The sequence below is a fragment of the Tiliqua scincoides genome, chromosome 7, assembly GCF_035046505.1.
Source record: "Tiliqua scincoides isolate rTilSci1 chromosome 7, rTilSci1.hap2, whole genome shotgun sequence".
Taxonomy (NCBI): Eukaryota; Metazoa; Chordata; class Lepidosauria; order Squamata; family Scincidae; genus Tiliqua; species Tiliqua scincoides.
In genome coordinates, this window is record NC_089827.1 from 24,940,314 (window position 1) to 24,953,265 (window position 12,952).

Below are 12,952 nucleotides of genomic sequence, written 5' to 3' on the forward strand. Positions count from 1 at the left end.
AAACTGCAACGCTTAAATACATAGGTTGCAACAGAGAAGCTGTATATGGGAACTCTTTACACCAGTATAATCTTTCAAGAGACAGTATCTCTTATGGAGGGACCACAGCTCCTTAGTAGCAAGGCAGTCTTGTATCTGAATAACTCTGGGGAAGGACCATGACTCTGGGAAAGCACATGCTGTCCCTTTAGAAAGCCCCTGATTCAATACCAGTTAGCCTCCAGGGAGGGCTAGGAAAACACCCCACTTGAAACCCTAGAGAACTGCTGCCAGTCTGTAGAGCAGGCAATACTGACTTAGATGGACTAACAATTTGACTCTATATAAAGGCAGCATCAGATCATAATCCTGCAAAATATAGGGCAGGGCTATAGTGTCTATACACATGGCTCTCGCTCTCTCTCATCCACCCATCCACCCACCCACCGGGACTGCCACACAGAACCAAAGCAACAAGCAGGATGTATGCAGACTATTGCATTAAAGCTCTAAATTAATCAATATTTAATCGTGTCCTATCACATACATTTAGATTCCAGCTGCCTCAATACCTGCCACTGTTTAGCTAAAATAGTCATTTTCATACAGCAGGTTCATAATTCTTGTAAAACCAGTAAGATGAAACTCACTTTGCTCGCCTGCAAGCACCAGAGATTCTGGAGTTCGTTCAGGCAGAGGAGGAGAAGAGTCTTCAACAGCACCAGCATCTGAAGTCATGTAAAATTATCAATATTGAATTACAATAAAAACCTTTCAGAACACCTAAATAGTATGGAATTCTGTTAAGAAGTCCATAGATCAAAGTAAATATAAGCATTCATAATAAATGCTTACCGCGTTATTTTCATAGTGGAGCACAAACATGCTGGCTTGCAACAAGGGTGTTTTGCACAATAACCACAAAATGGCTGGCTGCCCACAATGTATTTAGCTTCCTTGGCTGATGCTATTTATTCACCCGGCAAGATGCCAGCTTAAAGCAGTAGGAAGCATTTTGTGGAACTGAAGCAACAGACTGCTTCTTTTTAAGGAGGGCTGGGTGCTGACAATTAACCAAGTTCACTATCAGATGTAATAGATTTGACAGTTTTAAGCAAGATATTTTTTTTAAGGAAAGCACACTGTTGCAATAGCAGCTAAAGTGCTCACATTATCAAAAACAAGCAGTTTTTAGGGTTTTGCTGAGAATAGCAGCAGGGGCTTAGTACTAAAGAAGAGCCAAAATATTTCACATCTGGCTTCCAGCTGCACATTGCCAGTGAAAATTGTATATATACAGAAGTTTGCAAATCACCTTGAAGACCCTCACCACAGAAGTCAGACTGAGAAAACCCATTGAGGTCAATGGGACTGCTGATCAACAAGTTTGGAGAGCTGCTATCTTCATGGTCACATCTTGAGGAACCACAGAGATCAAGACAGTTAAGCATTAATTGGTAGTAATAACAGAACACTGACCTGTTCAAGTCTCAAAATAGCTAGTGCCCTGCAGTATGTGGGGTCTAGGGCTGCCCCAATGTGAAAGAGACTCCCCTCCAAGGTATTCAGATTTCAGGCAGCTCTCAGTCCCAACCACCCTATAGCACTACACAGTAATACCTTGGATAATGTGGAAGATGTTTTGATCTAATAGGCAGAGAACCTGTGCAGATTGATCCAGAATGAGCAGGTCCAAGTGGGTAGAATGGCAGTCAATCATGTCAGGAGAAAAAGCACTGTAACAAATCAGTGCTAAATCAAGCAGCCTTACCCAAAATATGACTTCACCACAGAGGAAGGTTTAACTAAGCCATCATTTTCCTCCCCATGAGTCTTAAGTGCTACAGTGCTTCTGTTCTAGCCTGACTAGAACCCTGAAGAGGAACAGTCATATAAAGGGATGCAGATATGCAGCAATATTTTGTTGCAGGTCTCCATCTGTACACCATACAGACCTGCAGTATTCTTTTAACTTAGTATCAATGCAAAGCCATGAATAAACATCTCTGCAAGTTCGCTATGCGCACTGGAAGAAAAGACCAGCCCAAGGAGAAACTGTGCCTTGTTCTCCAGGAAAGGAGAAACACTGCAGCCAGTCCAGGTGGTACTGCAACCAACCCATCTGCTATTTCCACTTAGATTGCAGCAGCCCTTGTTGCTCAGCTATTGCCAGAGAAGAGGTGGCAATGGGAACTCATTCCTTCCTTCTCTTTCTGCCACTGTATGTATTTAAATTGAACAGCAAAGCAGACTTAGAACAAGGAAGCCATGGAAAGCAGAAGTCAGGTAGTGCTTCTCTCTTTTTCTGCCCAACTTTTAACATCTATTTAATATAGTAACAGAGTAGCAAGGAACAGCAAATAATGGATGCAAAAGCAGTGGCGTAGCTAAGGCACCTGGTGACTGGGGTCAAAGAAGCTTTTGGAGTCTTCACCATGAAAACCAAAAGTTCCTGTTTAAAAGCTCTGGGAGATCTTGTGAGAATTAGGAACTAATTCATAAAGCAGGGAATCAATTTCCTAAGCATGGAGCACAATTCCTTAAGAGTGAGAGAGAAAAAATTAAAATCATTCACTGAACAGGGAGATCCAACACCCTGAATAAAATTCATTCCCCAAACTAGGGAATCAAATTCACTAGCAAGAGCAAATTACCAGCCAAAGTTTCCCTACAGAGTTTGATTCATGATTCAAGTCCAGCATTCAAACCACTATACCACACTGGCTGTCCCAACTCCTGGGGCAAAGGAACCAATTCATAGAGCAGGGATTGTTTTGTTAAGCATAGAGGACAATCCATTACATGGGGAAATGAAGCGTTTTCTATACTGGAGCCAGATTTCCTGCCTTTCTATGAAAAGCTTCTACTGAAATCTCTGACTTTTGTTAGCTATATCCCTTCTCTTTGGCAGGTATTCACAAGGGCCTGAAATGGCTCAGTGCAGCTAGTAACTGCACTGGGTTAGTAAAAGGACTACAGGTCCTAATCCTGCTGATGTCAGCAAATTTTGTATTTATAAAATACAATTAATAACTAAATTTAAGAGGATTGCATCAGGCAGTGACCATGCTAGTACTTTTGCATTGCAGCATGGTCCCTGCCTGATGCAACCCCCTTGAGTTATTAATTATATTTTATAAACGCAAAATTTGCTGACATCAGCAAATGCGAAGATCACCTGACCTTGCTGGGAAACCCCAGGAAATCCCTTAAATAAATGACAATGGAGAACCCTGGGGAAATCCAGGGAAGGGAAGCCAGCCCACGTGGTGCCAGGAACCCCTGAACTCCGGAGCAAGAACTGGAACTCCCTACTTAAACGCTCCAGTGGATTCCAAGTCAGTGTAGAACCTGGGGAAACTGACCCCCTCACCCCCTTAGCAATGCCACTGTGTAAAAGTTTTAATACAGCTGAGCTGTTTTACAGATATGTTCAGTTAGTAAATTTCTTAGCAGTATAAATACTGTGCAATTTTAGTTTATCTGTTCTCTTTGTTATCCACAACTTCTGGTCTGCTTGCTAGGTGGCATCCCAACTAGCACTTCTGCCATCAGGGGTTCCTCTGAAAAGAAGCAGGAAAGGTTTTTGAATGAACAGAATGCTCCTGTTTACAGAGGGAACTCCTAGTGGTGAAAGGTCAAGTTGGGATGCTATCCTCTGGAGCCAGATTTCCTAGCTCTAGTTTCTATATTTAAAATCAGATGATTCGGGTTTGGGTAACCTTACCAAGTTAGGAGCACAAGCAGGAAATTTATTGGTATGTTAATATCATGGTCATTGCCTTCCTCAAAGGTTACTTAACTGCCATGAGTTGCATGTTTTCAATCAGAAATTTCCAGAAGGAAACTGGTAGAGTTAACAGATCAACTGATTTCTTTGCAGGAATTTCTCCTTTTTGTTTCTTGTCTTCACTACGATGGAGAAACACCATCCAGGACAGCCCACACATACCTCAAGTATCCCAAGAATGCAAAGACCTATCCAGGTTAAACTGGGATTGGCAACCCCACAAATCCTAGATATATTTTGGAAGAAAATTTGAAACTAAGAAAAACAGTTTCATGAAATATGTTTCATGAAATATCTAAGTAGTCATGAAGATGTTTCATGAAATATGTTTCATGAAATATCTAAGTAGTAAGGAAGATGGGACAATACAGCTAATATTTAATTTTCATCTTGACATGTTTTATGAAATATATTATGAAACAATAAAATTATAAACATAACTTATTAAACTTTCAATAAAGCTCCTGCTTGCATAATTTTCTGATCTCTGCTTAATACACCTATACAGTAAGGAAAGATAGGAAAAAAATATGCATGTAATTCTAAACCTTTTACCTGTAAATTAGAGATTAATACAGGGTCAACAAAAATGGACTCTGTGCCCTTACAATGGCAAAAAAGACTTAATTGGAAGAAATGAAGCCCACCAATTAGTGCCCAATGGATGGGTGGCCTTTTGCACCTATCAGTCTTCAAGTGAATGGCTTATCAACAGCAGTCACATATGGACATACCTGAAAGTATCAGGAGGCCATTCCTTGACCAAACACTTAAGCCATACGAAGCATGAAAATTACACACACACACAGAAATATTTTAGACTGTTGATATATCTGTTTATGCGTTTGTTTTAGCAACTGGCAAATTAAAAACGATCACATCTATGTATGCTTTTGTTTCTTTTATACAAAAAGAAAACACACACACACAGGAAAAAAACAGAAAACCCTTCTGTGATGTAAATACTTTGGTCTCATGCACTCCTAAGCAATGAAACTTTTGAGTACAGCTAAGCTTCCCCAGGGAAGTAACCCAAAAAGGCAAGGAATTCTCCCTAGTCTCATCTGAGTTATTTCTGTCCAATGTTTCATATACACAACAGGGACCGAATGTGTGCACCTGTGGGCCAGGCAAAAATGGTTAAAAATGCATACAATGCAACTGCCAATACCTCAAATCCCTGCAACTCCAATACTGTATTTGGTTGTTTAATAAGAGAGAACCAGGGGGAGAGGAAAATGCTTCTGCTTGAGGTCTAGAAACTTGGGATTTCATTCTGTCTGGAATTTCTTTCACCAAATAAAACTGGGTACATAACACAGATGCAATCAATGGTCTGGGATGTGAAATTAAGTTCTACTTCACTTTATCCATTTAGCTACAGTGGCTCTTGGTTACAATACACAGCCTCTTAATTTTATGTTTTTAGTTTTTCTAAACCACTATGAGTAAAAAATCTAGCACAGCTTACCTTTATCAGTTCTAGAATGTACTACAATTGGGGCGTCATGTCTTGCAATGGACATTGGCAATACTTTTCTAGCAGAAGTATTTTCTGTACTAGCAGCTGCAGAAACTGTGGCACTTGCAGTTGAAACATTAGACATGATTTGAGTCATGGATTCATCAGAGTTCCTTTCATCTGTATCTGAATCATCAGAATGCAGAGGATTTGTAAAACAAAGGGGTGCTCTAAGTGAAAGCATGCCACCATGATGAGAATCAGCCAATTCATTGGAAGAATGATCCATCTGAGATAGCGACTGTGGTACTGCAGACACATTTTTAATGCCATGATCTAAATCAGCTAAAGATGCATCCTCTGGCATGGATGCCGATATGGGCTGTGTATTTTCAGCTCCTTGTAGTGACCACATGGCATGTCCCTTCTCTTTGAGAGGCAAACAGTCTGGTCTTTGTAGAGCATCAGAACCCGTCAGACGTCCTTCCAGTGAAGATGTTACAGCTTTATTAAGTGCCTGCATATTGCATTCCACACAAGAGTTTTCCAAGACATCTGTAGATGCATCTCCTGAGCCCTGTTCATGTGGCTTAGATGTCTTATCCACTACACTAGACGAGCCAGTTTTTATTTTAATTGCATGTCCCCTATTCAGGAGGGTGTTCCCATCAAAGCTCCTTGGTCCCTCCTGAAGAGGTACCTTTTTAATTTCAAAACTCAAGTTGCGCTCCAGTTTTTTCTCTGCATGTTCAGCGAATTCATTCTTCCCTGGATATTCTATTGATTTATTGTAGTTTTCATTGAGGTCTGTTGGATGTCCTGAAGAAACCATGTGCAAAACAGGCTTCGGGTGATATCTATCATTGTCCTGCCACACAGTTGTGACAGTTGGATAGGCTGAAGGAGGTGATGGTGTTAAAATTGGTGGCACTGGATGAGGCTCTGGAGGCTGCAGAATTTCTTCCTTAACATCTCCTTCTACAAGGCAGCTAAAATGAAACATTGTTTAAGTTCTCCATAATTATAGTTTATGAAAAATGTTTATTATACAAGTTACACAGCCAGAATTAGAAGGAATTGGCAAACATTTAAAGATTAAAAATGGGCATTTTTTTACCCCTAATAGTTATAATTGTCAAGATCCCCAATAATGAAATACAAGATGAAGGCCAGATATAGTTTGCAAGTGACGCCAGGAACCTTTTGCTCCTTCCCCTTAAGCTGCATGACTATGCAGCTCAAAATGGAGCTCTCAAAGCTTAGCAACCCAGAAGGCAGCAATGATGTATGACATCAGTGTTGAATGTGTGGTAATGTTGCTGCACCATCATGCAGCTATGGAAGGGCTTGGCACAGCAGTACAAAAAGGAAGGGGGGGAACACCCTTGATTTTTACAGCAAATATTTGAACAAGAGACCAACCAGAATCATGATAGGGAACAAGAAAGCCCAACAAATGAAAAAAGCTTGCTTTACATTACTAGTTTAGCTTTTGGACAATTGCTATGTGCCATTCTAAATTTATATTCTACAATGAAACCTATGGTAATTTGTCTTGCAAGCAGTCAAAAGGAGAATTATGCCCTCTTGTGGCAGTATGTAGAAAGAATGTGTGAGATGGGTGTTAAACTCACAGAAGCAAACTACCCCAGCTTCTAGGAAAAATTCAGCAAACATTTGATTTACATCTGACATTAGCAGATTTGAGAAGCAGTCTTTCAGAACCTTCTAAGTGCGATCCTTTCTATAGTGTCTGCAGTAATTTTCAATAAGTCATAATGAACAAACTTGTCCAAGTAATGATTCCTGTTCAAAAATGTCAACTAGAAAAATAATTTTAGCAGAAGTTACACAAACTAGGCTTAAAGCCTAATCTGATGCATATCTACTCAGAAGTAACAGAGTTTAATGACACCTACTTCTACGATTGCAGCCTTAGAAACCAAATAAACTATCACAACCTATAAAAGACCTTTCATCAAAAAGTATGAAGTTAACAAAACGCCTGTACTTTAAAAGCTTCACTGTCAGTAATTAAGAGATGTTAAGCTATAATTTACATTCCATGCAGCATAGCACATAATTGCCACAAAGTATTATATGACAAACAATACACTATGTAACATTATCCAATAACCTGGAACCTGAATTGGTCTACTCTCCTGTTCCCTTCTAACCCCTTTTTTACTTTTGTATCATGTCTACTTGGTAGTATGCCATTATTTTAAACACTACCTTGGATGCATTGGCAGAAAAGTACCACAGCTGGCCTGTGGTATCTGCGGGGGATCCGTAGATACCAATTTCCACAGAATCAAATCTGCAGGGCGGGGGCACTGCCAGCAAACTGGAAGTGCCTGTTAAGAGGTCTCCGGGAGGTCTTCCGAGACACAGTGAGGCCACAGTTCCATCATCGGAAGTGATGTCATGACCAGAAGTGACATCATCAAGCAGGAAAATTTTAACAATCCTAGGCTGCAATCCTACCCACACTTACCCAGGAGTCAGTACCATTTACTATCACTGTTAAAAGAATATACATAATAGCTTGTTAAAAGTATAGTTCTGTAACATTTCCCTAAATGCAGACACATACCATGGAAGCATCAAGTCTAGTATATTAAAAATAGAATATTGAAATGAATGGGGACCCACCTGAAATTGGCTCATGACCCACCTAGTGGGCCCCGACCCACAGTTTGAGAAACACTGCTATAAGGCATAATATGAGTATTTGAATGGGGCTCCAAGGTTTGGCTATATGACTGACTGAACTGGAGATAGCTCCCATTCATTAATGAGATTCACCAAATGAACTGAAACGTCAACATTCATGGAAATTTGTGAGGAGTACAGTACTTCTATAACAGCAGCCTCACAAGGACTACAACTCCCAAAAGCTCCTTCACCTTTCTGACACAGTGGAGAGCGGAAAGTGATGTGTGAATGCTAACTGGACATTACACAAACAGCCTGGCTACTAAACCTCTTCCCTGACAGATCTATTAAGAAGCCTGCAACCCCCACTGCAGCCCTCCTTGCACCTCCAAACTCCTGTAAATAGCAAAAAACCACTTCCGGTTTTTGAAACAAAACTGCTCCCCTCCCCATTTACAGGAGTTTGGAGGGGTGGGGAGGACTGCAGGGGGGATCACAGGCTCCTAACCCTCCGGAGAGCCATAGTGACCCCCAGGTAAGTATTAAAAAGCCCTTTTATTTCCTGCAGAGACATGATAATGTCAATCATATTGCTGCCATCGCTTTTGAGCTGCCCTTTAAGGGGGGCAATGACAGAGGTTTCTGACTGGGGCATCACAACACCTTAGTTTGGGAACCTCTGAACTAAGACGACGCCAGATTTAGAATGAGTTTAACATTCAGAATTTCTGAAGATCATCATCATCTGCTTCCAGAACTGTTGTGTTTTGCTGCAGGTCCACCAATAGTGAAAGAAATCTGCTTCCATTTGACCACATTTTCAAGAGGCTACGTACATACAGCAGGCTTACTACATTCTGAAAATATTTTTGAAAAAGTCTTATGGGTATTAGAAAATCATAACCTTCTATCAAGAAAGTGTCCACAAACTCAGTGCATGCATTTGTAAGCATCTGATAGCTAATTACTATCCTCTTAAAATGCTGACAAGATTTTAAAATGTTTTGTATACCAATATACTAACAGATCTTGTTCTTAGAATTATGTTATTCAAATTACATACTGGTCAGAGATAGTTCAAAAATACCTGCGAGTTCGAGGTGGCTTTGGTGGAGGAGAATCCTGTTTCTCGAGGTTTCCAGAGCTGACAGTGTTCTCTGTGCTCACTTCATTCTGCCAAGGAGATTAAATCCCAAAGTGTTTATTCAAAGATAAGACCATATCCACTGTAAACACAGCCAAAAACTGATGTTCTAGAAACAGAATGAAACTGAAAAAAAGAAAGCTAAAGTCTTTTCACACAAGATACGAACTTGAGCTTGAGCTTATGCTTATTATTCCATAACCTTGAAAGCAGTTAAAATACCTAATTATAGATTACTCATTTCAGTTTAAGTAGGATCTTTCTTTCTAGCATGCAGAAATCCAAGATAAAAAGCTGCAACACACTTTTATCCTGAACTATTGACTGATATTTTCAATTTCTAGGGTGAAGTCCGTAGGGGCACTCTTTCATAACATGGGTGCTTAACACTCCAATTATCTACACTTCTAATGAAAAGTTATCAATCCTGTAGGGAAAGGATCTGTGCTCAACCACCACTTGATGAAAGTATTGAGACAATCTTCATTTCTTGACTATAATTAAGTATCTCACTGTACTCAACTAAACAATATCTATAACATATAAAGGTGGTTTATACTGAGCAAGACCACTGGCTCATTTAGCTTAGTACTGTCCACACTAATAGACAACAACTTTCTTTCACAACTTTCTTTCACACTTTCACAACAAGTGTTTCATGCTTGGATCTTTCCCAGTCTTATATGGAGATAATCAAGGGCTGAAACCAAGACTTTGTGAATGCAAACATATACTCTACCATTAACCTTTGGCCTTTACTGGTGATCTTCACGAGCAAGTATAAATTGGAACATCTCTGCTTAGGCCACACTGTCCAAACATGGAGGACAAAAGGGGCCAGAACAATCCAATCTAAGTAGTGAAGATATTTAAGCTAATAAAATTTACTCAAGTCAACAATTTAAATTTTAAAAGCACAAAATCAAATCTATTCTCTAAATTTTTTCTACTAAGGCTGAAATTCTCAACACACTTACTAGGGAGCAAGCCCACTGAACATAATGGAACTCTCAAGTTAACTTTCAGTAGAATATTTTGACAGCACAATCCTATACATGTTTGGTATAATATTTATCTATTATAAATATATATAACCTCTAACTGAGCAGAGGTACTTTCTAAAATGGTGGTCTTCATATTTAGAAGGAAAAGAGCTACTGTCCCCATGTCTCCTCCCCCCCATTAATTGGCCCTCTTTTTCCCATTGGCTGTTCGGTAGTATGTCTTCTACATCTTTTTTAGGCTGAGTACTTTCAGAACAGGGAACCATTTATTTTGCTATGTAAAGCACTTTGTGAACTTTTTGTTGCAAATCTCTATATAAATATTCTTAATATTATTTTGTGGCTTCCCTGCCACAGGATCATAGCATTTTACAGAATATTACCCATAAAATGACAAAAAAAAAATTTCCAGTTCTATTCTCAAGATATGCCAGTCTGAGTGGAGTCTACTGTGGTGTATATCTATGGATGCCAGGGCAGCGTCTTCTCACCAACAAATGCTCCATTAACTCTTACCTACCACTGTGCCCACAACTTGAATGCTGGCATGACTCTGCCAGCAGAGAGGCCAAACTATTGTGGGGCATAATGTGAGATGACTGAAGAGGGATCAGTGCATGCCATATCCTAATCCTCCTTCAAGCAAAGACACACCAGTGCTGGAATTACATAATACTAACAATAGAGCTGGTATGGGAAGGAATAAACTCAAAGGGAACCATGGGGAAGGAAAATATATTCAAAAATTTCACTTCCTGCCACACCACCATCCCACTCACTTTCCTATGATGAAGCATACAACACAGACTACATGGCACAACCAATCATAGCACACCAGCCCCAATACTTAAGCCCCTGCTAGGAAGACTACAGCTCAGATAAGATGCACACCATGGAGCTACACCTCTCTGGCCTCCTGTTGCTCACATTTAGAGAGAAGAAAGAGGAAGCTTTTGCAATGGGAACTTTGGTGAAAGGGCACTTGGCATAGAGTGTATGTGGTCACCACACACGCTGACAAGGTATTTTGGTTAACACTTACCTTCTCAGAATTCCGATTGCAGAGATATGCCCAGGACTTCACACACAAATGCCTAACTGGAACCTCGCCTCACCACCCCAACAGGAAAAGCAAGGCCAAAGCACTCCACATGGAGAAACAAGTGAGAGGGGGGAATTTCATGCCACTACTCATTGATCCTGCATCTCAGTTTCATGTCTCAATCCCACTCCCCAACTGCTACTGTCCCTTCAGGATTGTCAACGAAACACCTTATTGTATATATTGTTACAGCGGCAAGAATACTGTTTGCGCGAAAATGGAAATCTATAGATTTGCCATCTAGAGAAAATATAATAGACAAAATTTATGAAGTAGCAGAAATGGAAGTCTTAACAGAAAGAATGAAAGAGCGATTTAGATAGAGTAAGAAAATATTGGAAGTTTTTTTGCGATTGGGTAGGCAAATTTAGTTAGACAAGATTGAGTGTTTCGTAAAAGTCAATTTTTTATATTGATAAACATGATAGCCTTTGTACTGATAATTATTGTGTTTTGTTCTGTTTTTTTGTTAACTGAATGATGTATGTTGGAATCTGGGGCCAAACCTTATGTGTAACCTGTGTTGTACCCACCCTAAGTTAAACCTATTTCCTTACCTGTACCTGTAATTAATTAATTAATTAATTAATAAAATAAAAGGGATTGTCAACGTGCCTTTGGTATGGCCTGTGTGATCTAACCATGTCTTCCTTTTGCAACAGTAAAGTACAGGGACTGTCTGCTCTCCCATGGAAAATGCCACAGACACCTACTATTGCTACTGATGGTAAGGAGAGGGAAATGTAATGTTTCAAGCCACTGTATGGTTGCTCCCAAGAGGGGACCACTGCAGGTTGTATATAGACACCATGGCTGGAACTTGTGATGGACTTTCCCTCAATAAATTTGTCCTATCCCCTTTTAGAGATATCTAAGCCAGGTGCCACCATAATATCCTGTGGCATGGAGTTTTACAAATTACATGCTAAGTAAAGAAATTTCTGTCTGTTCCAACTTGCTCATCAGCAATTTTAGAGAATGACCCCTTGTTCTAGTGTTGTAAGAGGGAAAATCACTTTCCTCTATTCACTCTGCCAAATCCATGCCTAATTTTATGTGTCTCAATCATGACTCCCCCCAGGCTACTTCTTACTAGACAAAACCCCAAACATTGTAACCTTTCCTTAGAAGGTAGCTGCCCCAGCCTACTGATCATTTCACTCACATAGCTTGACCCCTGAAGAACAGCCCTCCAGCAAGTTGTACTTTGATCGAAAGGGAGAATCTACCTTTAAACTATAAATATGCATAAATGAGTGTTCCAATCAGTCCAAACTCAGTAAAAACCTAGAGGGTAACAGTGGCATGTTGTAAGTGGGCTGCTGATAATAGGAACCAAATTTCCACCCCCTCTATTGCCAATGGATTCAATGAAACAATTTGATTAGTTATGGTCCCTAATATCTTTGTGGAAGTTCTTCTAACAGTATAATCCTACGCATGCCTTGTTAGAAGTAAGCATGTATAGAATTGTAGCCCAACTTTCTTAAATAAAAATGGAATACATAAAAGTTTACTGTCAATTCTAAAAAGTTATTTGAAGTAGCCCCTCAATCTCAGTTGCAGTCCTATATAGTGTTACTACCACACCCTTTGGATAATTTTCCAGATATAATCCTTCTAGTATCAAATTCTACACGTTTTTCTAGAGTTTGTAACATGTCATTCAATGTTGTATCTGGAAAGCATTTTTTAAGCCAAGCATTATTCAGTGTTTTCACTGGAGCTATCCACCATCACTCCAAGATCTTTCTTGGTTCATCACCAACAGCTCGGCTCTCATCAGAATATGTCAGTGGTTCTCGAAGTTTTC

General features: G+C 39.8%; 1 protein-coding gene and 1 long non-coding RNA gene across 2 annotated transcripts in view; one reads left to right on the plus strand and one right to left on the minus strand.

Moving 5' to 3' along the window:
• LOC136657079 (uncharacterized) overlaps positions 1-12,952 on the plus strand; it is a 95,111-nt gene that overhangs the window by 11,444 nt on the left and 70,715 nt on the right. The gene's annotated exons all lie outside the window — the stretch shown is intronic.
• Positions 1-12,952, minus strand: part of PTPN12 (protein tyrosine phosphatase non-receptor type 12) — a 90,486-nt gene that overhangs the window by 4,218 nt on the left and 73,316 nt on the right. The window contains exons 12-14 of the mRNA XM_066633681.1: positions 8,977-9,062; positions 5,241-6,220; positions 630-707 (exon numbers count right to left, since the gene is read on the minus strand). Coding sequence (XP_066489778.1) covers positions 630-707; positions 5,241-6,220; positions 8,977-9,062 — 1,144 coding nt within the window. The remainder of the gene's footprint in view (positions 1-629; positions 708-5,240; positions 6,221-8,976; positions 9,063-12,952) is intronic.